General features: G+C 53.5%; 2 protein-coding genes across 7 annotated transcripts in view; both read right to left on the bottom strand.

Annotated features, from left to right (window-relative positions):
- Positions 1 to 5,818: 5,818 nt before the first annotated feature.
- TMCO5A (transmembrane and coiled-coil domains 5A) lies at positions 5,819 to 13,296 on the bottom strand. Of its 4 annotated transcripts, none has more exons than XM_038741435.1 (11): positions 13,265 to 13,296; positions 11,168 to 11,241; positions 10,691 to 10,840; positions 10,243 to 10,360; positions 9,404 to 9,454; positions 8,960 to 9,088; positions 8,555 to 8,614; positions 7,647 to 7,711; positions 6,982 to 7,057; positions 6,423 to 6,466; positions 5,819 to 6,137 (listed from the first exon to the last, which is right to left on the bottom strand). In XM_038741435.1, the coding sequence occupies exons 2-11, from the start codon at positions 11,200 to 11,202 to the stop codon at positions 5,939 to 5,941; spliced, it is 927 nt and encodes a 308-aa protein (XP_038597363.1). In that variant the 5' UTR covers positions 11,203 to 11,241; positions 13,265 to 13,296; the 3' UTR covers positions 5,819 to 5,938. The 4 variants fall into 4 exon arrangements, with proteins under 4 accessions (XP_038597363.1, XP_038597362.1, XP_038597365.1 ...); XM_038741434.1 differs by lacking the exon at positions 13,265 to 13,296 and adding an exon at positions 12,903 to 12,936 and having other exon boundaries at positions 11,168 to 11,289; XM_038741437.1 differs by lacking the exon at positions 13,265 to 13,296 and having other exon boundaries at positions 10,691 to 10,777; positions 11,168 to 11,290.
- Positions 13,297 to 13,350: 54 nt separating this feature from the next.
- The window catches only part of SPRED1 (sprouty related EVH1 domain containing 1), a 58,585-nt gene continuing 48,559 nt past the window's right edge, over positions 13,351 to 23,376 (bottom strand). The window contains exons 5-8 of one of the 3 annotated variants that reach the window (XR_005448444.1): positions 23,084 to 23,242; positions 21,518 to 21,625; positions 17,556 to 20,231; positions 13,351 to 13,469 (exon numbers count right to left, since the gene is read on the bottom strand). Coding sequence is in view for 2 of the 3 variants with exons in the window: in XM_038741205.1 (XP_038597133.1) it covers positions 19,569 to 20,231; positions 21,518 to 21,625; positions 23,084 to 23,242 (930 nt within the window). In the remaining variant the exon portion in view is untranslated. Of the gene's footprint in view, positions 13,470 to 16,622; positions 20,232 to 21,517; positions 21,626 to 23,083; positions 23,243 to 23,376 lie in introns of those variants that run through there. The other 2 variants (XM_038741205.1, XM_038741206.1) reach the window with 2 other exon arrangements.

The raw sequence follows: 23,376 nt of genomic DNA on the forward strand, positions 1-23,376 counted from the left end.
GTGGCTCAGTGGAAAGAGCCCGGGCTTTGGAGCCAGAGGTCATGGGTTCGAATCCTTGGCTCCGCCACAGGTCTGCTGTGTGACCTTGGGCAAGTTGCTTCATCATCATCAATCATCAATCGTATTTATTGAGCGCTTACTGTGTGCAGAGCACTGTACTAAGCGCTTGGGAAGGACAAGTTGGCAACATATTGAGACGGTCCCTACCCGACAGTGGGCTCACAGTCTAGAAGGGGGAGATATGTTGGTGTTTGTTAAGCGCCTACGATGTGCCAAGCACTGTTCGAAGCGCCGGGGTAGATACAAGATAATCAGGTTGTCCCACGTGGGGCTCACAGTCTTCGTCCCCATTTTCCAGATGAGGGAACTGAGGCCCAGAGAAGTTAAGTGACTTGCCCAAGGTCACACAGCGCGCCCCCCCGTCTCCATGGGAACGGCGCCCCGCCCCCGGGGAGGCAATCATCATCATCATCATCATCATCATCATAATAATGTTGGTATTTGTTAAGCGCTTACTATGTGCCAAGCACTGTTCTAAGCACCGGGGTAGATACAAGATAATCAGGTTGTCCCACGTGGGGCTCACGGTCTTCGTCCCCATTTTCCGGATGAGGGAACTGAGGCCCAGAGAAGTTAAGTGACTTGCCCAAGGTCACACAGCGCGCGCCCCCCCCAACCAGCCGCGCCTGCGCGCCCCGCGTCTCCGTGGGATCGGCGCCCCGCCCCCGGGAGATAATAATAATAATTATAATTATAATAATGTTGGTATTTGTTAAGCGCTCACTATGTGCCAAGCACCTTCTAAGCGCTGGGGAGGATACAGGGTGATCAGGTTGTCCCACCTGGGGCGCACAGTCTTCATCCCCATTTGACTGATGAGGGGACTGAGGCACAGAGAAGTGAAGTGACTTCATAATAATAATAATAATAATGATGGCATTTATTAAGCGCTTACTATGTGTCAAACACCTTCTAAGCACTGGGGGGAATACAAGGTGATCAGGTTGTCCCAAGTGGGGCGCACAGTCTTCATCCCCATTTGACTGATGAGGGAACTGAGGCACAGAGAAGTGAAGTGACTTAATAATAATAATAATAATAATAATAATAATGGCATTTATTAAGCTCTTACTATGTGCCAAGCACCATTCTAAGCACTGGGGGGGATGCAAGGTGATCAGGTTGTCCCACGTGGGGTGCACAGTCTTGAGCCCCCTCCTTCCTCTCCCCCTCCTCCCCCTCCACATCCCCCCCCAGCCTTACCTCCTTCCCCTCCCCACAGTACCTGTATATATTTATATATCTTTGCATGTATTTATTACTCTATTTTATTTGTACATATTTATTCTATTTCTTTTATTTTATTAATATGTTTTGTTGTCTTTCTCCCCCTTCTAAACTGTGAGCCCGCTGTTGGGTAGGGACCGTCTCTATATGTTGCCAACTTGTACTTCCCAAGCACTTAGTACTGTGTGCAGAGCACTGTAAGTACTCAATAAATACGACTGAATGAATGAATCCCCATTTGACAGATGAGGGAACTGAGGCACAGAGAAGTGAAGCGACTTCATAATAATAATAATAATAATGGCATTTATTAAGCACTTACTAGGTGCAAAGCACTGTTCTAAGTGCTGGGGAGGATACAAGGCGATCAGGTTGTCCTACGTGCGGCTCACAGTCTTCATCCCCATTTGACAGATGAGGGAACTGAGGCACAGAAAAGTGAAGTGACTTGCCCAAGGATACACAGCTAAGTGAAGCAGCGTGGCTCAGTGGAAAGAGCCCGGGCTTTGGAGTCAGTGGTCATGGGGTCAAATCCCGGCTCCGCCAATTGTCAGCTGTGTGACTTGGGGCAAGTCACTGTGAGCTCACGTGGGACAACCTGATCACCTTGTATCCTCCCCAGCGCTTAGAACAGTGCTTTGCACATAGCAAGCGCTTAATAAATGTCATCATTATTATTATTAAGTCACTTCACTTCTCTGTGCCTCAGTTCCCTCATCTGTAAAATGGGGATTAAGACTTAGAGCCCCCCCGTGGGACAACCTGATCACCTTGTTACCTCCCCAGCGCTTAGAACAGTGCTTTGCACATAGTGAGCGCTTAATAAATGCCATCATTATTATTATTATTAAGTGGCAGAGCTGGGATTAGAACCCATGACCTCTGACTCCCAAGCCCGGGCTCTTTCCACTGAGCCACGCTGCTTCACCTGCCTGTGCCAAGCACTGTTCTAAGCACTGGGAGGATACAAGGTGATCAGGTTGCCCCACATGAGCTCACAGAAGCAGCGTGGCTCAGTGGAAAAAGCCCGGGCTTTGGAGTCAGAGGTCATGGGTTCCAATCCCGGCTCCTCCAATTGTCAGCTGGGTGACTTTAGGCAAGTCACTTCACTTCTCTGGTCCTCAGTTACCTCATCTGTAAAATGGGGATTAAGACTGTGAGCCCCACGTGGGACAACCTCATCACCTTGTAACCTCCCCAGCTCTTGGAACAGTGCTTTGCATATAATGAGCGCTTAATAAATGCCATTATTATTATTATTATTCATCCCCATTTTACAGAGGAAGGAACTGAGGCCCAGAGAAGTGAAGTGCCTTACCCAAAGTCACACAGCTGACACGTGGCGGAGCCGGGATTAGAACCCATGAACTCTGACTCCCAAGCCCTGGCTGTTTCCACTGAGCCATGCTGCTTTAAGCACTTAGTAAGAGTTTAACAAATACCCCCCTGCCTTACCTCCTTCCCCTCCCCACAGCACCTGTATATATTTGTACAGATTTATTACTCTATTTATTTTACTTGTACATACTTACTATTCTATTTATTTTGTTAATGACGTGCATATAGCTATAATTCTATTTGCTCTGACGATTTTGACACCTGCCTACATGTTCTGTCTTCTTGTCTGTCTCCCACTTCTAGACTGTGAGCCCACTGTTGGGTAGGGACCGTCTCTATATGTTGCCGACTTGTACTTCCCAAGCGCTTAGTGCAGTGCTCTGCACACAGTAAGCGCTCAATAAATACGATTGATTGAATGAATGAATGAAATACCATCATCATTATTATTATATATTATTATTATGATATGTCTATCTCCCCCTCTAGACTGTGAGCTCGTTGTTGGGTAGGGATCTTCCCAGACTGAGCCCCTTCCTTCCTCTCCCCTTCGTCCCCCCTCCATCCCCCCCATCTTACCTCCTTCCCTTCCCCACAGCACCTGTATATATGTATATATGTTTGTACATATTTATTACTCTATTTATTTTACTTGTACATATCTATTCTATTTATTTTATTTAGTATGTTTTGTTTTGTTTTGTTCTCTGTCTCCCCCTTTTGGACTGTGAGCCCACTGTTGGGTAGGGACTGTCTCTATATGTTGCCAACTTGTACTTCCCAAGCGCTTAGTACAGTGCTCTGCACACAGTAAGCGCTCAATAAATACGATTGATTGATTGATTGACCGTCTCTATATGTTTCCAACTTGTACTTCCCAAGCGCTTAGTACAGTGCTCCGCACACAGTAAGCGCTCAATAAATACGAGTGAATGAATGACTCCCCACAGCACATATGTATCTATCTGTATATATCTGTAATTGATTGTTTTATCTATTTGTATTAATGTCTGTCTCCCCCTCTAGACCGTGAGCTCGTTGTTGGGTAGGGACCATCTCTATATGTTGCCAACTTGTACTTCCCAAGCGCTTAGTACAGTGCTCCGCACACAGTAAGTGCTCAATATGACTGACTGAATGAATGAATAAATATCATTATTGTACCTTCCACTGCCATCCCATTGGCCAGTGGGCTCCTAGCCAGTGTGTTAGTATGCATAGCTCTAATACTGGAGCACTTAGTACGGTGCCCTCCACACACAGTAAAGCTTTGACTTCAGAGTTGTGCATCCCCTCGCCCCCTCCCACCTCACCTCCCTCCTCTCCTTCTCCATCCCAGCCGGCACCCTCCGCTCCTCTGGTGCTAACCGTCCCAATGGGCCTCGTTCTCGCCTGTCCCGCAGTTGATCCCTGACCCACATCCTACTCCTGGCCTGGAATGCCCTCCCTCCACACAAAAGTAGCTCTCTTCCTCCCTTCAAAGCCCTACTGAGAGCTCACCTCCTCCCGGAGGCCTTCCCACACTGAGCCTCCCCTTTCCTCTGCTCCTCCTCCCCTCCCCGTCGCCCCCACTCCCTCCCTCTGCCCTACCCCCTTTCCCTCCTCACAGCACTTGTGTATATTTGTACATATTTATTACTCTATTTTATTAATGATGTGTATAAACTATAATTCTATTTATTTTAATGGTATTGACACCTGTCTTCTTTTGTTTTGTTGTCTGTCTCCACCCCCTTCTAGACTGAGCCAGTTGGGTAGGGACTGTATCTGTTGCCGAATTATACTTTCCAAGCGCTTAGTAAAGTGCCCTGCACATAGGAATCGCTCAAGTAATACGATTGAATGAATGAACAATAAGCTCTCCATCAATACGTTTGATTGATTAATGGATCGTGTTCCTCCCTAAGAACCCCTATTGGACTGTCTCCAGCGCTCAGTACAGAGCTCTGCCCACAGGGGGCGCTCAGTCCCCACTATTGAGTGATTGACGACCTCCGGAGAGTCAGTCAATCCTATTTATTAATAATGATAATAACAATAATGGCATTCATTAAGCGCTTACTATGTGCAAAGCACTGTTCTAAGCGCTGGGGAGGTTACAAGGTGATCAGATTGTCCCGCAGGCGGCTCACAGTCTTAATCCCCATTTTACAGATGAGGTAACTGAGGCACAGAGAAGTTAAGTGACTTACCCAAAGTCACACAGCTGACAGTTGGCAGAGCCGGGATTTGAACCCGTGACCTCTGACTCCAAAGCCCGTGCTCTTTCCACTGAGCCACGGTGCTTCTCATTATTGAGCGCTTACTGTGTGCAGAGCACTGTACTAACCTCTCGGGAGAGGACAATATAACAATAAACAGACTCATCCCCGGCCCACACGAGATTACAGTGTAGAGCGGGAGGCAGACATTAATAGAAATGAATAAATTACAGATGTGGATATAAGCGCTGTGGGGCTGGAAGGGGGCACGGAATAAAGGGAGCGAGTCAGGGCGATGCAGAAGGGATCGGGAGAGGAGGAAAGGAGAGCTTAGTCGGGGAAGGCCTCTTGGAGGAGATGGGCCTTCAATAAGGTTTTCAAGGCAGGGAGAGTAATTCTCTGTTAGATATGAGGTGGAAGGGCTTTCCAGGCCCAGAGCAGGATGTGGGCAAGAGGTTGGTGGCAAAATAGGTGAGATCTATTTCTCAGTGAGAAAGTTGCCATCAGAGGAGCAAATTGTGCGGACTGGTCTGTAGTAGGAGAGTAGAGAGGTGAGGAAGGAGGGGGCAAGGTGATGAAGTACTTTAAAACCGATGGTGAGGAGTTTCTCTTTGATGCAGAGGTGGATGGGCAAACACTGGAGTTTCTTGAAGAGTGGGGAAACACGGACTGACCGTTTTTATAGAAAAATGATTCAGGCAGCAGAGTGAAGTATGGACTGGAGTGGGGAAAGACAAGAGACACGGAGGTCAGCAAAGACGCTGATACAGTAATCAAGGTGGGATAGGATAAATGATTGGATTAACGTGATAGCAGTAGAAATCAGTTTAAATCTCCAGGCCTCAGATTCCCCATCTGGAAAATAAGATTCCCTCTCAGACCCTGAGCCCCATGGCAAATGGACTGAGTTGGCTCTGATTAACTTGTGTCTTCCCCTAAACTTGGTCACCTTAAGTGCCTTTTAAATGAATACGACAGTGTCGAGAGCATGATAACAATTATAATAATCATAGTTATTATTATACGAGGAGGGTCCATCTCGGAGGCCCAGAGTCGCGGCTCTGGAGGGAGGCGCGCTCGCTCACGGACCCGGCAGCCCCCTTGGCCAGCGGTCAGTGAGGCAGGACATCATCCACTTCCAAGGCGAGGCACGTGGCCAGGAGCTGGCGTAGCTCGAAGAGGGCAGTGCGGCTCAGTAGGCAGGGCAGCAGGTCGGAGGGCAGGTCGGGGTTGATGTAGCACAGGTGGAAGGCGGCATAGGCCAGGACAGTCCAGAAACCCAGCATCAGAAGGAACAGGCAGCGGAGAGCCCTGCCCGGGGATCGGGGTGGAGGGATGCTCCTCATGAGCCCCTTCCCCGGCTCTGTCAGTCTTTCTGACCCTCTTCCCACTGCCCAGGGTCTGTGGGAATCTGCCCTGAATCCGGCTACCTCCCCCTTCCACCACCCCCCCCACCAGCCTGGCTGGCTGGCAACCTTCTTCCCCCTAAGAGCGAGGGCTGGGGACCAAAAAAAGACCCCACGGAAGGGGCTCCCATCTGAACTCCCAACCAGCGTGCAGCCAAGATTCCCAGTGACCTCCAAACTGTGCCCCCACCTGCTCCAGAAGTATCTTCTCTTGTTCCTCACAATGGTCCACTCCTGTGGGGAGGGGAAAAGGAAGGGGTTACCAGAGGGGGCCACTGGGAGGTGGGGGCAGGACTGGGGCTCCTCTTTCAGGGGGAAACGGTCAGATTTGGGGAATCACTCTGGCTGGTATCCTGGGGGAGGGGTCATATTTCTCAACTGCCTCAGCCTCGGCCCCAGAGGAGAGGGGGAAAAATCAGCTGCAGGGGACGGTGTATGGGTGAAGGTAGGGAAATGCCCCTTGGGTGAAGGAGAGGCTATGCCATAGGTGAGGGAGAGAACACCCCCCTGGGTGAAGTAGGGCGGCTGTCTCTTGGGTGAAGGAGGTGATACCCTTGAGTGAAAGAGGGGCTGTCCCCTTGGTGAGGGAAAGAACCCCTCCCCACCCTGGGTGAAGAAGGGGCTATTCCCTAGGTGAGCTGGTGTGGTTGGGGGAGGTTGGGGGTAAGGAATATCCCCTGGGTTCATGGCTCCAGAAGTCCCTACCACCAAGCTGGGAAGTTGGGCAGGGGGAAGTGGGGCCCACTCACCATGCTGCGCTGGATGTCCTCCACCAAAATGGACCCCGGGGTCACTGACTGGGCAAACATGCTCTGGACCTTCAGGCTAGGGAGCCAACAACAGGTGGGTCAGTCAATAAGTACATAAATCAATCATTTATTGAATGGTTACTGCATGCCGAGCACAGTCCTGAGCACTTGGGAGTATACAGTATAACAGAGTTGGCAGGCATAGTCTAGAGTGGGAGACAGACATTTAATATAAATAAACTCCGGCTATGTACATAAGCGCTGTGAGGTTAAGGGTGGGGTGAATAAAGGGTGCAAATCCAAGTGAAAGGGTGATGCAGAAGGGAAAGTGAGAGGAGGAAATGAGGGCTTAGTCAGGGGAGGCTTCTTAGAGGAGATGGGATTTGAAGGCAGGGAGAGTGATGGTTGTTGGATATGATAAGGGAGGGAGTTCCAGGACAGAGGTAGGAAGTGGGTGAGGGTTTGGCGGTCAGACAGATGAGATCGAGGGGCAGTGAGGAGATCATCTCAGCCACTGGCTGGTCAAGCCCTGGGGGTGCCCACTCCCTTCCTGTGCTGGACACAGCCCAGATTGGGAGGGCAGGGGTTGGCGTGGAAAGGGTCCCCGCTTCAGTCCCCTGACCCCAGGCCCGCACCAACGTCTTTATGGGAGGAGCTAAACTCACACTTCCATTTCGAGGAGCCAAGTTTCCTCTTCCTCCTCCATCCACCGCAAGACTTCCTGGTATTTCTTCCGGAGGGAGGACCAGAGAACTGGGTGGTTGGGGCCACTCCAGGGCATTCCCTCTATCCCCCCACCTCGTGTCCCGCCCCTGCCACGCGCTATTCCCACTCTGGCACTGGGGGAGGGGTCCTCCTCAGGGGCAGAAGACAGAAGCTGGAGAGAGGGAGAAGCGGGAGAGGGGGATACCCTCCAGGATCTTCTGTCCTGGGCTGGATCACTTTCCAAGGGAGCTGCCCCCAGAATAAAACTATCCTACCCATACACCTCGGGGACTCAACCACCGCAAGATGGGCCCTGCAGGAAGGCGTCTGAGACTGAGGTGGGCGTGAAGTTTATACTGGAGGCCCCATGAGGGCAGGGACCGGCTCTCCTACTTTCTGTACTCTCCCAAGCACGCAGGGAACTGCTCCTTTGGCAGTATCCATGACAGGGATGGTGGTCACTAGTGGCAGGTGGTGGTGATGGTGGTAATAATAATAATGATGGCATTTATTAAGCGCTTATTATGTGCAAAGCACTGTTCTAAGTGCTAGGGAGGTTACAAGGTGATCAGGTTGTCCCACGGGGGGCTCACAATCTTAATCCCCATTTTACAGATGAGGTAACTGAGGCACAGAGAAGTCACACAGCTGACAACTGGCGGAGCCAGGATTTGAACCCATGACCTCTGACTCCAAAGCCCGTGCTCTTTCCACTGAGCCACGCTGCTTCTCTAGTAGTGGTAGTGATGATGATGGTGGCGGTAGTGGTGATGGTGGAGACGGTGATGGAGATCGGGGGTGACAATGGTAGTGGTGGTGAGGGTTCTTGGGGAAGGGGCTGTGGTTGGGAGGGAGGACGGGAGACTACCTGGATGATGCGTGCCTGTTCCTCGCACTGCCGCTGAATAACATGGTACTCATCTGTCACCTAGAAAACCAAGCACAGGGTCTCTGGGGCTGGGGGTTGGGGAGAGAATGGATCCTGGGTGTCCCTCAGCCTGTCTCACTGAGCGTGGGACAGCTGGCTTCCAGGACAGCCCAGTCGGTGGCCCAAGGGAAACCAGGGGTCACCACCCAGCCTGGCTCGAGGGACCGGGGAAGGAGGGTTGATCAGTGGGTCATCCAGGTGGGAGCTGCACAGAGGAGCAGAGCTCAGGGGCTGGGGGACTTGGGAGGGGCCTCAATCTGAGACTCGGGGGTGGGACCAGACCACGCCAGTGAGGGTCTGTTCCCCGAGCTGTCCCGGCCCCTGCCAAGGGGCCCAAACGGCTACCTTCTGGATCTCGTGGTCCTGCTGGCCGTGGAGAGCCTTGGCCTCCTGCAGTTTGGCCTCCGTCAGAGCTGCCATGTCCCCCAGCCTCTCTGGCTCTGACTCCAGCCGGGCGGATGTTTTCTGCGAGATCTGCAGCCCCCATCCCAAGTCAGCCAGACCTGCGGAAGCCAGGAGGGTATCCCCCCCACCGCCACCTGCCCAGAGCCCCTGGGAGACTCAGCACATGGCAGTTGATTTTTCTTTTCGGAAAGGGCTGGAGGAGGCCCTGCCTTCTCCTCAGAGAGTCAGCCCCTCCACCCCATCAGCCCTCCAACCTGAGCCATCCCTACGGCCTCAAAGTCTGAGCCAGTCTAGGCTCCGGGCCTACTCCAGAATCGGCTTCAGTCCGCTGGAGTCACTTCAGGGGGCGGGGGCAAGGGCAGGGGAGCAGTTTCAGGCTCTCACTTTCCTCTTCAGGTCTGCCAGCTTCCTCCTGAGAGCCTTGTTCTTCTTCTCCTGAGAAGAGAGCAGGGGAGGGGCTGAGGCTCTACCTCCCTGGGCCCCCTCCCTGGCCCCTGCCCCCTTCATTCATTCATTCATTCAATCGTATTTATTGAGCGCTTACTGTGTGCAGAGCACTGTACTAAGCGCTTGGGAAGTACAAGTTGGCAACATATAGAGATGGTCCCTACCCAACAGTGGGCTCTCAGTCTAGAAGGGGGAGACAGAGAACAAAACAAAACATATTAATAAAATAAATAGAATAAATATGTACAAATAAAATAAATAGAGTAATAAATACATACAGACATATATACATATATACAGGTGCTGTGGGGAGGGGAAAGGTGCTGTGGGGAGGGAAAGGTGCTGTGGGGAGGGGAACCCTTCACAGGGTTAACGCTCACAGTGCCAGCTGCCCCCTCTGCCCAGACCTGTCACGCTGGGCAGGCCATCCAGCCATCCATCCATCACCCCGGGGACACACAGGGTGAGGGGGTCTGGTGGGTTGTGGGGAGAACTGACATAGTCGAGGAGAAGGGCAACAAGGTGAGGGACGGGAGGCCTGGGTTCTAGTCCCGGCTCTGCCCCTGGCCTGCTCTATGACCTCTGAACCTTTCTGTTCCTCAATTTCCCCATTAGCCAAATAGAGCCAAGAGCCTCGCTCTCCCTCGCTCTCAGCCAAGGAGCCCCCGGTGGGCCAAGAATCAGGCCCAATCTGATTGTGTGGCACCCGGATCGGCCCCAAGCGAGGGCTAAGAGCACTGTTGGCTTTGTCGGTGGCCTGTCCCGTCGCCACTCACCAGCCTGGCGTTCTCCAGGTGCAGGGTGCCCAGGGCTTCTGCCCGCTCAGCCCTGGCGCCGTCCTCTTCATCCTTCCTCTCCGCCAGGACCAAGGCTTGGGCCATCTCCTGCTCCAGCCTGCGCGAAGCCCCGACCCGGCGCCTCCGGACCCCCGGCCCGGCCCAAGGGGAGGGGGAGTCGGAGGAACGAAACGTGAGCTCAACCCGGGGTCACGCCCTCTTCCTGCCAGGCCAGATTTGAACCACTCTGGGGCTGGGGGCCCTGAGACACCCCCCCAGAGTCCCTCCCACCCATGCTCCAACCTCCCCCTGCTTCACTCCCAAACCTCTGGGGACCCCATCCTGAGCCACAACCTGCCGGGGCACGGGTCCCCAGTTCTTCATTCGGGGTCCAGCCTCCTCCCACCATCCCTCCCAGGCGGGGCCAGCCCCCTCGCCGGGCCCCAACCTCTTTCTCTGTTGGTCTTCCTCCTGGATCTGGGCGATGAGGACCTGGTTTTCCAAGTCCAGACGCTCCAGGTCGTTTTCCAGTTCACTGTTCAGACGGTCCAGGTTGTTCTTCAACTGCTGCAGTCTACAGAGCTCCCCGTCCAGGGGCCTACGGCCGCCACCGCCCTATCCTCAGATGCCGGGCAGTGCCAGTGTGGTCCCAGGGCCTCCGGGGGGGGCGGGGGTCATCCGGTCCAGGCCTCTGCCTCCCACACTATTCCCAGCAGAGAAATCTCCCTTCCTTCCCACCACAAACTACTCTTGGAGAGCCACCCCCGAGCAAGTCAGCAGAGGATTTGGGGCAGTCTTTGGCTCTGACCTCCCCACTCGGCCAGGGGTGACGCTCTTTGAGCTCTCCCCTCTCCAAGAACAAGGCCGGCTGGCCCACGGAAGACCAGATCCCCTCACCTCCGAATTGGCTCCGTCAGTCACTCACCCGCTGGTCTTGGCCTCTTCTCCTTCCTCCGTCATTGTCACTTCCTGGGGCCCGTTCAGGCATCTGCTCACGGGCTGGGGGCCGGGCTGACATGGAGGGTCCAGTCCCCGACCCCCGTGGGCCTGCAGGACCCTGCTTCTCAGAGCCTGCCCCAGCCCCTGGCCTGGCCAGGCCTCCAGATCCACAATCAACTGACCCAGAGGAGACCCAAACTGGAGCCCTCCAGGCTTCCACTCAGCCCAAACCTCCCAAAGTCACCAGGATCATGCTAATAAATGTGGGATTTGCTAAATGCCTACAAGGGATAGTTGCAATACACACTTCACTTTGAATGCTAACCTTCTCACTGTACTTCAATCTCCTCTATCTCACCACCGACCCCTAACCAACGTCCTGCCTTTGGCCTTGAACATCCTCCCTCCTCCTATCCGGCAATGACTCTTCCCACCTTCAAACCCTTATTGAAGGTATATCTCCTCCAGGAGGCCTTCCCTGACAAAGCCCTCTTCTCCCTCTCCCTTCTGAGTCGCCCTATCCGGCACCCTTGATTCATCCTCCCTCCCAGCCCCACAGCACTTATGTACCTATCTGTAATTCATTTATTTCTGCTAATGTCTGTCTCCCCTTCTAGGCTGTAAACTCGTTGTTGGCAGGGAATTTATCTGTTTATTGTTATTTTGTACTCTGCCACGCTTTTAGTATGCTGCACTGCAGGTAAGCGCTCAATAAATATGAACAAATGACTATAGTCCCTGTCTCTCACCAGGCGGGGTGGGGGGCACAGTCTAAGGGGAAGGGAGGACAAGTGTTTAATCCCTGTTTAACAGATGAGGAAACAGAGGCACAGAGAAGTGAGGGTCTCGGGTCACACAGCAGCAGACAAGTGGCAGAGGAGGATTAGGACCTGCATAATTTCCATAGGCTCAACTGGCTTTCTTTTCACCCCACTTGCCCTAATATTTATTAGCCACATTGTACTCTCTGAGAAGCAGCGTGGCTCAGTGGAAAGAGCGTGGGCTTGGGAGTCACAGGCCATGGGTTCAAGTCCTGCCTCCCCCACATGTCTGCTGTGTGACCTTGGGCAAGTCACTTCACTTCTCTGTGCCTCAGTTCCCTCATCTGTGAAATGGGGATTGAGACTGTGAGCCCCACATGGGACAACCTCATCTCCTTGTATTCCCCCCAGTGCTTAGAACAGTGCTTTGCACATAGTAAGCGCTTAACAAATATTATTATTATTATTATTATTATTATTATTATTATTATTATTAATGGCCAGCTGGGTCTCGCGTAAACCCTAGCCAGGGGAAACCCTGAACGTCCATAGCCCCCAGGGGACTGAGGCAAAATAAGTTTCTGCCTGGTCTCTGCCCACTCGTTTGTTTGTTGTTGGTTTTTGTTTTTTCAAAATGGCATTTGTTAAGTGCTGACTGTGTGCCAAACACTGTTCTACGTACTGGGTAGATCCAGATAAATCAGATCAGACAGTCCCTGTTCCACATGGGGCTCACAGTCTAAGGAGGAGGGAGAACAGGTATTCAATTCCCATTTTACAGTCGAGGAAACTGAGGCACAGAAGAGTTAAGTAACATGCCCGAAGTCACGCCACAAGCAATTGGCAGAGCCAGGAATAGAACTCAGGTCCTCTGACTTCCAAGTCTGTGCTCTTTCCACTAGGCTACACTGATTCCCTCTCCCTGTCTCCCCTTCCCTCCTCCCCTCCATCCCCCTCTACCTCCAAATACGAGTCCACTGAGTCCACTGCCTCATACCGTCGGGCTCTGGGGCCCACCAGCCCCCCTCACCCAATAGAACTCAGATCCTTCGGCCCCCTGGGCGGGGCCCCAGGTCACAGTGGGCAGTTCACAGGGCCCTTCCACGGGGTAGAGTCCGGCTACCAACTCTCTCCTGCCAGTCCCTGCCTGAGCCCTCTGAGGGGTTGCCAGCTCGGGGGTCTGTAGTCTTCCCCAGGGCGAGGTCAAAGGGCACGGGGCAAATTGTCATTTCATGACTCTCCTGAAGTCAGAGGTCCCCAGGGGCATCCAGGGGTTCTACACCCCCCCCCCCCCCCCCCGTCCCGCCCTCCCACACACATACCTCTTGACTGTAAGCTCGTTGTGGGCAGGGAATGTGTCTGCCACATTGTACTCTCCCAAGTGCTCTGCACATGGTAAGCGCTCAGTAAATACGATCGACCAACCGGCCGTCTGACTGGAAGCACATGTATGGCGCAGTTCATCCGCTCTCCAATTCGGCCTCCTGACCCTGGGCCTCCGTCTCAAGGGCCTCTGCTGACCCGGCTCTACGGAAAATGGACAGAACATGGCCACCCCTGGTCTGGGTGACTCGTGGGCCTTGGCTTCCAGGCTCTCCCCAGCTCTCTCCTCCTTAGTCAGTGCTCTTCCCAGCGAACCATCTCCCTGGCCTTGCTCTTGCCCCTCCCCTCCCTTCCCACTCCTCCCCAATGGCCCCTGGCCCTAGAGCTCCCAAGCCACACCCTACTTTATGAGCGGGTCACAGTTCTCCACAGGGATCAACTCTTTGGTGACTCCTTCCTGCCCAAAGAACCCCCCCAACCCACTTACTAAGAGACCTTGGGCAAGTCATTCAATAATCAGTCATATTTACTGGGCACTTACTATGTGTGCAGGACCAATACTAAGCGCTTGGTAGTGTACAACAGAATAAGCAGACAAGTCCCCTGTCCATAATGAGCTTACGGTCTACAGGTACTACTTAATTTCACTTAATTTCCCCCAGTACAATGGCCTAGGGGACGTGTCCAGCTACAAATCTCCAAGGTCAAAGATCCTCAGTGACAGCAGCCCCAAGCAGTCCAGCCTGCCTGGCCGTGGCGGGGTCCCCATGTAGCTACTGGGTTTCTATCAATTAATCAATCAATGGCATTTATTAATAATAATAATGATGGCATTTATTAAGCACTATGTGCAAAGCACTGTTCTATTTATTGAGTGCTTACCGCATGCACAGCACTGTACTAAGCACTTAGTACGGTGAAATATGAGAGTTGGAAGAGCTGCTCCCTGCCCATAGGTTTCACATTTTAATACATCACTGTGTTCAAAGTTCCAAACCCTAAATTCTGCTCTGCTCTCTACCCGACTACAGACCATTCTGCTGAACCCCAAAACAGCACGGGGAGAATGGGGAAGGAGAGAGAGGAAGAAACCCCTTTAATTTCAAGAGAGTTTTAATCAGGTAATTTGCAGGAAAGAAACATTAAAGCCAACTGTTGTATGACAGTATCGGACATGTCCAATCACACGGCCGAGGTGCAACGAAACAGTTACAAACTCACAGAAGTCTTTTCCATCCGCCCAAGTGATCGGGCCAACGCTGTATGGAAAGGGAAACAGCGAGCGCGGGGCAGGCGTTCAACCAAATCGGACGTCGCTCGTTACGGAGAAAAGCGGGAGCGATTTGGAATGGAAAATACTATACAAGTCAGGCACTTCTCAAGGTCATCAGAGTGGGTGCGGAAGGCCAAGCGAAAGAGGCGGCGTGTTTGCGAAGGATCACGTACCAAGCTGACGGCAGCTTCGGACAACAAAGGGTCTCCCCGACTAGGTAAGGTCGTCGGAGGCCTCGTGAGGGACCACAGGAGACAAAAGCTCAACAGCCATCGGTGCCCAAAGCAACTGGGAGTCTGGGACTACCCCTCCCATGGGGCTGTGAGCCCACGGGGGCCGGTCTTTGCCACTAAGGGGGTCCGCCCAACCTCCCCTCCGGGTTCCCGCTTGCAGAGCTGGACCCAGAATGGTTTCATGTCCAATTTCTCCCTGGTAAAAGTGCTACCGTTGACTCTATGATTCCCGGTGTGTCCCTGTTCCCTCCCCACCACCAGACACAAGAGGAAAAATCACCCCCAAGGCAGTTGAAACCCCTGCCGATTTTTAGGGGTGGGGGAGGTGGGACCCTGCTGGGACTACTTGATCGTGCACCCCAAAATGAGGCAAGGAGGAGGTTTTCTGCGCTGTTTACTTGGGGAATGGGCCCCTAGCTGACTGTTTTGTGAGCTCCTTTTTGTCCTTTCTCTGCTCCGGGTGCTGATCTATAATAAAACAACTTGCTCTGGGCCAGCCTAAGTAAAGTGCATTCGGCTGTGCCCAAACTCCAAAGGCTAGCTGTAGGCACCTCTCGATAACCAATCATAATAGGTAGTTACATTTTTTTCTCCTCTAAATCATACCCCCTCAGAATCACCACCTCACAGAAACACACACCCAAAAACACACAAACACACACATGCTCTCTCACTCTTCCCCCACACAGCTCCTATCCCTTTATACATCCAAGCACAACAACAAGCCACTTGAAGACTTCTCGACAAGTCAACCCAAGCACGGATCTGTGGTTAGGGCTTTGCGTCTTAGGTGTGGATGAACCATTTCACGTGCTTTTTCAGATCCCAACTGGTGAGGTCCATTACTCTCTGAACATCATCAATGGGCTGTTACCTAATTAAAACCACTTGACTGCTTCCTCCAGCTCTGGACACTCCACTAAGGTAAACTGGGAGGCAGTGAGTCTGGGTGGAAAGAGGGGGCGGCTCAGCCAGGAGACCCAGGTTCTAATCCCAGCTCTCCCGCTTTGTCTGGTGAGTGATGTTGGGCAGGTCACTTCATCTCCCTGGGCCTATTTCGTCATTTGAAAAATGGGGATAGGCTCTTCCTGCCCTCCCTCTATGCCAGACTGAGCCTCCGGAGGGATAAGGGACCATGTTCGGTCTATAATCCTGTATCTAGCCCAGAGCTTAGTTCAAAGCTTGGCACAAAGTGGTAAGTAAATACCATCACGATCATCATTATTATCATTCTCCCCCTCTAGACTGTACGCTCATTGTGGACAGGAAACATGTCTATCAACTGTTATATTCTATTCCCCTAAGCGCTCAGTATAGTGATCTGCATACAGTAAGCGCTCAATAAATACCGTTTCTTGATATTATTGGGGAGGAAAGGAGCCTGATTGACCGGATCGGCTACGAGGGGGCCACAGAGGCTGCTACAGAGCACATGCCAGCAGCCCTTAACCCCCCTGGCCAATGCCACGGGCACAGGGGAAAACCAAGCCCAGTCTGAACATGCAAACTGGGAAACAAGGCCGGTGGACGTCTTAGCCACCAGCGAGGCACGACAAGAGCGGCCTCTGGTTTTCAAACCCTGCTTAGATGCTTCTTCCTCTAAGGCCCTGGCGCCGTTCTGGAGGCCGGACTGGGCTGGGCCAGGCCGGTAGTGGGGAGAAGAGCCGCTCGTGCCACTCCTGAACCATCTTGGATCTTGGTATAGGCACCGATGGTGGTCCCCTGTACCATTCTCCTTTTCTCTTCTGTAAAACAGGGATTAAGACTGTGAGCCCCATGTGGGACAGGGACTGTGCCCACCTTGTATCTACCCCAGGCTCTTAGAACAGTGCTTGACACATAGTAAGCGCTAAACAAATATATTATTATTATTATTATTATTCTGCCCCACACCACACCAAACTTTTTCTGTCTGGAGGCCCTACTGGGAATTCAGGGGTTGGGGAGGCGGGGGCAGTCGTAGCAGTTGGATGGCAAAGCCTCCTTCTCTTCCTGCTGGCCTGCTTGCCTCCCTCCCTCCCTCTCTCACACACACACTCTTCCACACCCCCTTCACCACACACACGAGGGAAAAAAAAAAGAGGCAACAAAAACCAAAATCCTACTGGCCCAGTAGTTACACTAGATTCCCCATCTCCTTCCAAAACCACACCCAAGCCCCCAAGAACTTCTCAGAGAAAGAATGACTCAGAAGCACTAAACGGTAGGTAACAGGGTAGGTTCCTAGAATGGATATGGGAGTTTGTGGGAGTGTCAGTGTGCCCTGGTGTGTGTGTGTGTGTCTATCATCTCTGCATCTGCTGCTACAGGATTGTGCATTGGTAAGGATTCAGGTAAAGCGCATCTGTGAGCGGGGCTGAAAACCAAAATTTCTCCTGGTCCTTGGCCGTGGGGACAAGGGTCACTCGCGTTCTCCAGATTCATTTGAAAGTTCTGAAAATCGGGTGAGACGACTAGAAAAGACCCAGGGTGAATCCTTTAGGGGGTGTGTACCGTCTACATTGTCATCATTTCAGCTATTTGCATGTTTTAGAGAGTAAAGATGGGGGTGGGGGCCTGGGCGAGGGAAGAGCGCCAAAAGATTAGCAGCAAAGTGGTTAAACACAAATCTGAAAATATTAATGCACAAGTTCATTAAAAATATTAAAGCATATATGTTGCATATAAAATACAGTACGGGAGCAAGAGATGCACTTTTATCCATTAGTGCCCAAAAGAGGAATAGGTTAAACGGTTTTCTTTTCAGAATTATATCCACAGTCCATTAACACAAAGTTTTCCTACCCAGCCAGCTTGCTCTGTCCTCCTGTCGGTGCACACCTTGCTCGGATCGGAAGCGAAAACCAAGCCCTCCATTTATCAGATTTCATTCCCCAGAAAGACAAGACCGGCGGGGAGGGGAGGAAGGGTAATTTGTTGTTGTTCTTCTCGTGAAGTTTAACAGTCTTATTCTAGGCAACCGAGTGGCGCCGTGAGCAAGTGTCACCCGAATCACCCAGGGCGACAGCTTCGAACCCATCCACGATCAAAACCGGGGTCGGCTGGAGGGGGCGGCTGCTGGAGCCAGCATCTCGGAACTAGGCCTCCGAACCGTTTTCCCCCCATACAAAACTAGAAAGAAGCTCTTGGCCATAACTTCTAGAGTTATCAATATATACTGTGTCTTCTTTTCAATGTGAAATAATACTTCGGGATGATCTATGTACACGACGTCGTCAGGTCAAGCGGCCATATAAATATAAATGCTTTCTTTAAAAAAAGAAAAAAGTATTTTACAGACAGATAGTGTTATTTCTGTACATTTGTTCGGTCTCACTGTGGGGCGACCGAGCGGCGCCAGAAGAAGAAAAGCGGGCACGGGACCGGAACGGATGCCCAGAAAAGACGACTGTCCAAGGTAGTGTGATTTTCATTTTTGTCACCTAGGACCCTTCTGAGGGCAATCAAAATTAAAACAGGAACACCATTCCTTCTCCCTCCACAAAAAATCCAGAGCCAAGACTTTCTTCTCTCCATCCCCCAGCCGCTCCTCAGAAAAACCCTGACTCGGTTGGTGTTTGAACACAGCGCAAAGAACTGGCCTGAGGCGCTCGGCTTCACCTACGCCGAGGGTCGTCCACAGAAACCCTTGTTCAACCGGTTCAGGTGAGAAACATCCATAATGGTGGTGTCCCCTCTGCGGCCGCTTGCCTTGGTGTCCAGAGCATCTGGTCCAGCCCCCGGAAGATTCCCGGTGCCGGGTCCGTCTGTCATCTTGGTTACGAGCGATCCGTCGTGCCGCTCCAGCCGGCCGGGAACACCGCGGCACTGGAATGCAGATGCCAACCAGGGTGGTGGTGGTGGTGGTGCCATCCAGCGTGGCATCCAGTTGCGACAACGCGGTCAGCTGCCCAGATCGGACCGCCTCGGGAGAAGGTGACACCCTGGAGGAGATGCACAAACCCTGGTCTTGGCTTCTTCTCTTCTGCTCAAACATGGCAACCCAAGTCTCTGCTCTGTATAAAAATAAGCGTCAGGCTCCTGTCGGAACACCAAGCCATGGTCAGTTCCATCTGTGCTTCAAAAAAGTTGGTCACTCGGCGCGATCGGGAGGGATATTTTCAAGCTCTCCTTTGTTTGAAGACTGCCAGAATGTACAGATGCAACTCGATACAAACTATAGTAGGCAAGGGGAGACGAGGGGGAGAAAATCGATGTGCTCGGTCCGCAAAGAAAGCGGGACGCGCTACCAGCTGGACCAGTTAGTTATGCTGCAGTGGAATGTGACAGCGGTGACTGGAGGTGGAAGGAGATGGAAGGGGGGGGGCGGCGGCAGCCCTGGGGGTGAAGCCGCTAGATGTGGAATAACTCGTACCTTTGACATTTTCATACAAATGCCCCCAGCCCCTTACGGACAGTGCCTGGGGGCATACGCGTGGCTACGATCACTGCCCGGTGGCCCTCAGGATGCTCAGACCTCCCAGAGGGGGGACCCGCCTCCGTTGCAGCGGTTTGACTGGTCCCAGCGTCCTCTGCGTCGCGCCCCCCAGCCCGCCCACATATCGGGTCCCATCCGGACCCCGGCACTCTCGTGGACCAGACCGCCTCCGCGGCTCCTGGTCGAGAGGGCGGGGACCACCCCACGTCTGCCCTTCCTGATGGCCGGGCGGGGAGGGGCGGAGGGAAAGAGAGGGCACTAAAGAGTCAGGCGTGGCCAGCTCCCGGCCTTGGGGGCAACGGGAGCGTCTCCACCCCCGGTCCGGTCGTCCGGCTCCCGGGAACCCAGATTTCAAGACCCGGCATGGCCCGGCGCCCGCCTCAGCCGGCAGCCTTGTGCTTGCCTCCGCAGCAGCCGCCCGCCTCCCCGCAGCGGTGGCAGAGGCGCAGGGGCCCGTAGCAGCACATGCACGGGGCCAGCAGGGACAGGGCCACCAGTGCCAGCCAGCGCAGGCAGAAGCTGCCGTCGCCGGGGTCGCAGGAGCAGGGGTCGGAGAAGTCCCCCTCGGAGTCGGACATGCAGTGGTAGAGCATGCTCTCGGCGCACAGCATGCAGCTGACTTGGTAGATGCAGCGCCTGACAGGGTCCGGGGCGTCCTGGCAGCGGCCCCGCCCGTTTTCCTCCAGGTTGAAGCGCTCCTGGCAGTAGACGCAGCGGGACCGCTCGCCGTCCTCTTTCCGCCGCTTGGCCTTCTTGGCCTTCAGCGGGGCGGGCTGGGTCCTCAGGACCGCCCCCGGTCCCTTGGCGTCCTTGAGGGCCCCCGGCTTCGTCCCGTCCCCGCCCGAGAAGCCCAGGTCAGACTTTTTGCCATCTGGCTTGGCCGGCTGGATGCCGGGGTCCGGGCCCTCGCCATCCCCATCCGTCTTCCAGCCATCGGGGTGCCGGTAGTCAGCGTAGCGCCGGATGAGGATGTCACGGGGGTTGATCCTGACGATCTCATCCTCGTCTTGAAAGCTCACATGCCTGATGGGTTTCAAGGGCACCTGTGCAGGGGGATTAGGGGAAGGGAGGGGGACGAAGACAAGGCCGGTGAGCGCAGGGGTGGTGGGCCGCCCGCCACCGATGAGAAACCTCTCGGCTTCTGTAAGTCACCGGGGCAGCTGGCCCTCGGAGACGGGTGCCTCTTCTCAAGTGGAGAAATGGCCAGGTCCACCACCCGCCCCAGGGACCATCCATCAGAACCGGGCCGAATGCTCCCCGGAGAATATGTAACCCCCGCCTGCCATTTTGAAGGGGGTCCCTGTGGCCCTCGACCCCGTTGAGCCAAGGGCAAGGCCTCTGGGATGGAGATGAAGAAATGGAGGAATCTCTCTGATTCCCCCTGATGGAGTGAGGGAGCCTGGGTTCTGCCAAAGTGGGTGATATCACCCCCTCGCAAAGAATCATGACCTCTGGCATTTGCTCCAGACTCCTGGGACTTGTTGCTGAGAAGCCTCTTGTTTTGGAACTTGTCATGTCCTTAGTACGGACAGGCACCACACTCCCATTCTCACCCTATTCTGAGGGCTGAGACACAGGTTCTGCGGGGGGAAAGAAGTGCCACTTCTCTCTCTATCCCGGGTTGGGGGCAGCATCGGAGCACTGCTGGGGGAAGCCGGCATGAATACCCAAGGTGGGAAGGGGCTGCGGGGCAGTTGTGATTGGCAGAGAGGCAGGAGACAATCAGGATGCCAAAATGGCTAACGGGGTGGGAGGGGCTGACTCCATGGGAGAATTGGGGAGGTTAGTAGTCCCAACTTAAGGAGATGAGGTAACAGAGCTGGGCCCGGAAGGGGGCCTGGGTGCTCGGTGAAGAGGGGCCAAGCCACGACAATGATAATGGTTCCTGACAGATGATTGGTTTTGGTGCCGGTGATCAGCGTGGCCCAACTCGCAGCCTCCGGCCCTGACCAGTGGGTTCCTGCTGGGGCCTGGCGGCCAGCTCCCTGCCACCCGGGGGCCAGACAGAAGAGGGCTTGCTCAGGGGAGCTGTTCCTGCCATGAGGCAGGCCAAGCTCCCTGCAGCCCGGTGGGTATGTCTGTGCAGACAGCAATCCTGAAACGCGAGCCTGGGGGGCAGAGCTCTGGGGCCACTCCACTCTGTACCTGCCAATCTGGGAGGCAAGATGCCACCCAGGGGCGGCCACTTGCCTGTCTGTGGGATGTGGTGGTGCCAACCGCCCCCCCCGCCCCCACCCCAACCTGTGGCTCCTGGCCATCGCCACGCTGTCCCCCAACCCAAGAGCAGATCCTGCTCCATCCGCCTTGGCAATCCAGCAAGGACACCTACCCGACTGTGGGACTTGAGGCTTCCACAGTCCTTGGCTACCGGGCGCTGGGTAGAGTCACCGGGTCTGCCCTGGAGGGGGGCGTCCACGCTCGTTTGGCTGTACACCACCTACGTGGATCCAAAGTCCTCCGTCAATGCAAAGGGAGCAGGTGTGGGGGGCTGGGGTGGGGCTCATCATCATCATCATCAATCGTATTTATTGAGCGCTTACTATGTGCAGAGCACTGTACTAAGTGCTTGGGAAGTACAAATTGGCAACATATAGAGACAGTCCCTACCCAACAGTGGGCTCACGGTCTAAAACACTGTGGGCTCATTAACAGGAAGAGTACAGTTGGGACGTTTTGAATTGACCTGGCCAACGTCCTCGGGCGGCATTCTTCAGAGGTCCCGAAAGCCTGATTCTCTTCCCTAACATGCACCTCCAGGTGCCCCTTTTACGATCTGGCTCATGGATGCCCAGTAAACCAATTCCCCTGCTTCCCGCTGCTCACATTTTGGTGCTTTTCCCAGGAGCCCCATCTCCCAGGAGAGAAGCAGCTACATGGGTGACAGTCAAACTTCCTACCGAAATATTGTGAAGCAGCGTGGCTCAGTGGAAAGAGCAGGGGCTTTGGAGTTAGAGGTCATGGGTTCGAATCCCGGCTCTGCCACATGTCTGCTGTGTGACCTTGGGCAAGTCACTTCACATCTCTGAGCCTCAGTTACCTCATTTGTAAAATGGGGACTAAGACTGTGAGCCCCATGTGGGACAACCTGATCACCTTGTATCCCCCCAGCCTTAGAACAGTGCTTCGCACATAGTAAGTGCTTAACAAATGCCAACATTATTATTATTAACACCTGGAGCAGAGGGAGCGGTGAATCTCAGCTAAAAACGAGGTTCCTGGATTTACTGGGAGAATTCTCTCATCTACACGGTCCCTCGTTACACAGCCTAATTGATGGGTCAATATCTACTTCAATGTCGTTTCCCTCTGAAAGGAGAGGTGTGTGTAATCTGTTTAGAGTTGCCTACAATCCTGGGTTCTCCTGTATCGTAGGTCCCAGGACGCTGCAGGAACCGAACTGACCGGGCTCTGGGCCAAACACGGAAGGTCAAGCATGGACAGTGAGAAACAGCGGAAGCTGGCACGAGGTCGGTAGCCCAATTTGGCGGGCACAGATCTAATTCTGAGACACTGGTCTGCTGAGCTAAGGCTGCCCAGAGAGCTTGTCAAACTAGGACTTTGAGCCACCACCCCCTACTCCTAGCACAAGATGCTAATAATAATAATAACTACGGTATTGGTTAAGCATTGTACTAAGCCCTGGAGTAGTTACAAAATAATCGGGTCCAACACAGTCCCTGTCCCACATGGGGCTCACAGTCTAGGTAGGAGGGAGAACAGGAACTGAACTCCTGTTTTGCAGATGAAACCGAGGCACCCAGAAGTCGAGTGACCTGCCCAAGGCGGAGCTGGGATTAAAACCCTGGTCCTCCAATTTCTAAGCCCGGGTTCTTTCCCCTAGGCCACGCCATTGTCCTAAGATGATAAACTCCCAGATCCAACATTCTTTCCCTACCTGGTTGGATTGGCCGTGCAAGTAGGCTCTTCTGGAACTCAGCTCTTCGAATGGTGAGACCCGGGTACCGGCGCTGCGGTAAGGCTCACTGGTCACCACTGTTTCTTGCTGGAAGATGCGCTCTTTTCTGAGAGAACTGGAAATATTCTCTTCTGCTGCCTACGGAAGACCAACACAATCCAATTTATGGTTAAATGCAACGTGAGCAATTAACATTCAAACGTTGAAGATGGGGCGACGGGGTCTCTAATTCGCTACTGAGTGCTTTTTCCAGGGGGCAGTGCACGTTTTCA

The sequence above is a fragment of the Tachyglossus aculeatus genome (assembly GCF_015852505.1).
Source record: "Tachyglossus aculeatus isolate mTacAcu1 chromosome 12 unlocalized genomic scaffold, mTacAcu1.pri SUPER_6_unloc_1, whole genome shotgun sequence".
NCBI lineage: Eukaryota > Metazoa > Chordata > Mammalia > Monotremata > Tachyglossidae > Tachyglossus > Tachyglossus aculeatus.

Coding starts and splice junctions, on each gene's coding strand:
- TMCO5A (XM_038741435.1), bottom strand. CDS start 11,202: ATGACGGAGGAAGGAGAAGAGGCCAAGACCAGCGG. Junction 10,841..11,167: donor GAAGAGGCCAAGACCAGCGG/GTGAGTGACTGA, acceptor TGGCGGCCGTAG/GCCCCTGGACGGGGAGCTCT. Junction 7,058..7,646: donor TGGCTCCTCGAAATGGAAGT/GTGAGTTTAGCT, acceptor TTGGCTCCCTAG/CCTGAAGGTCCAGAGCATGT.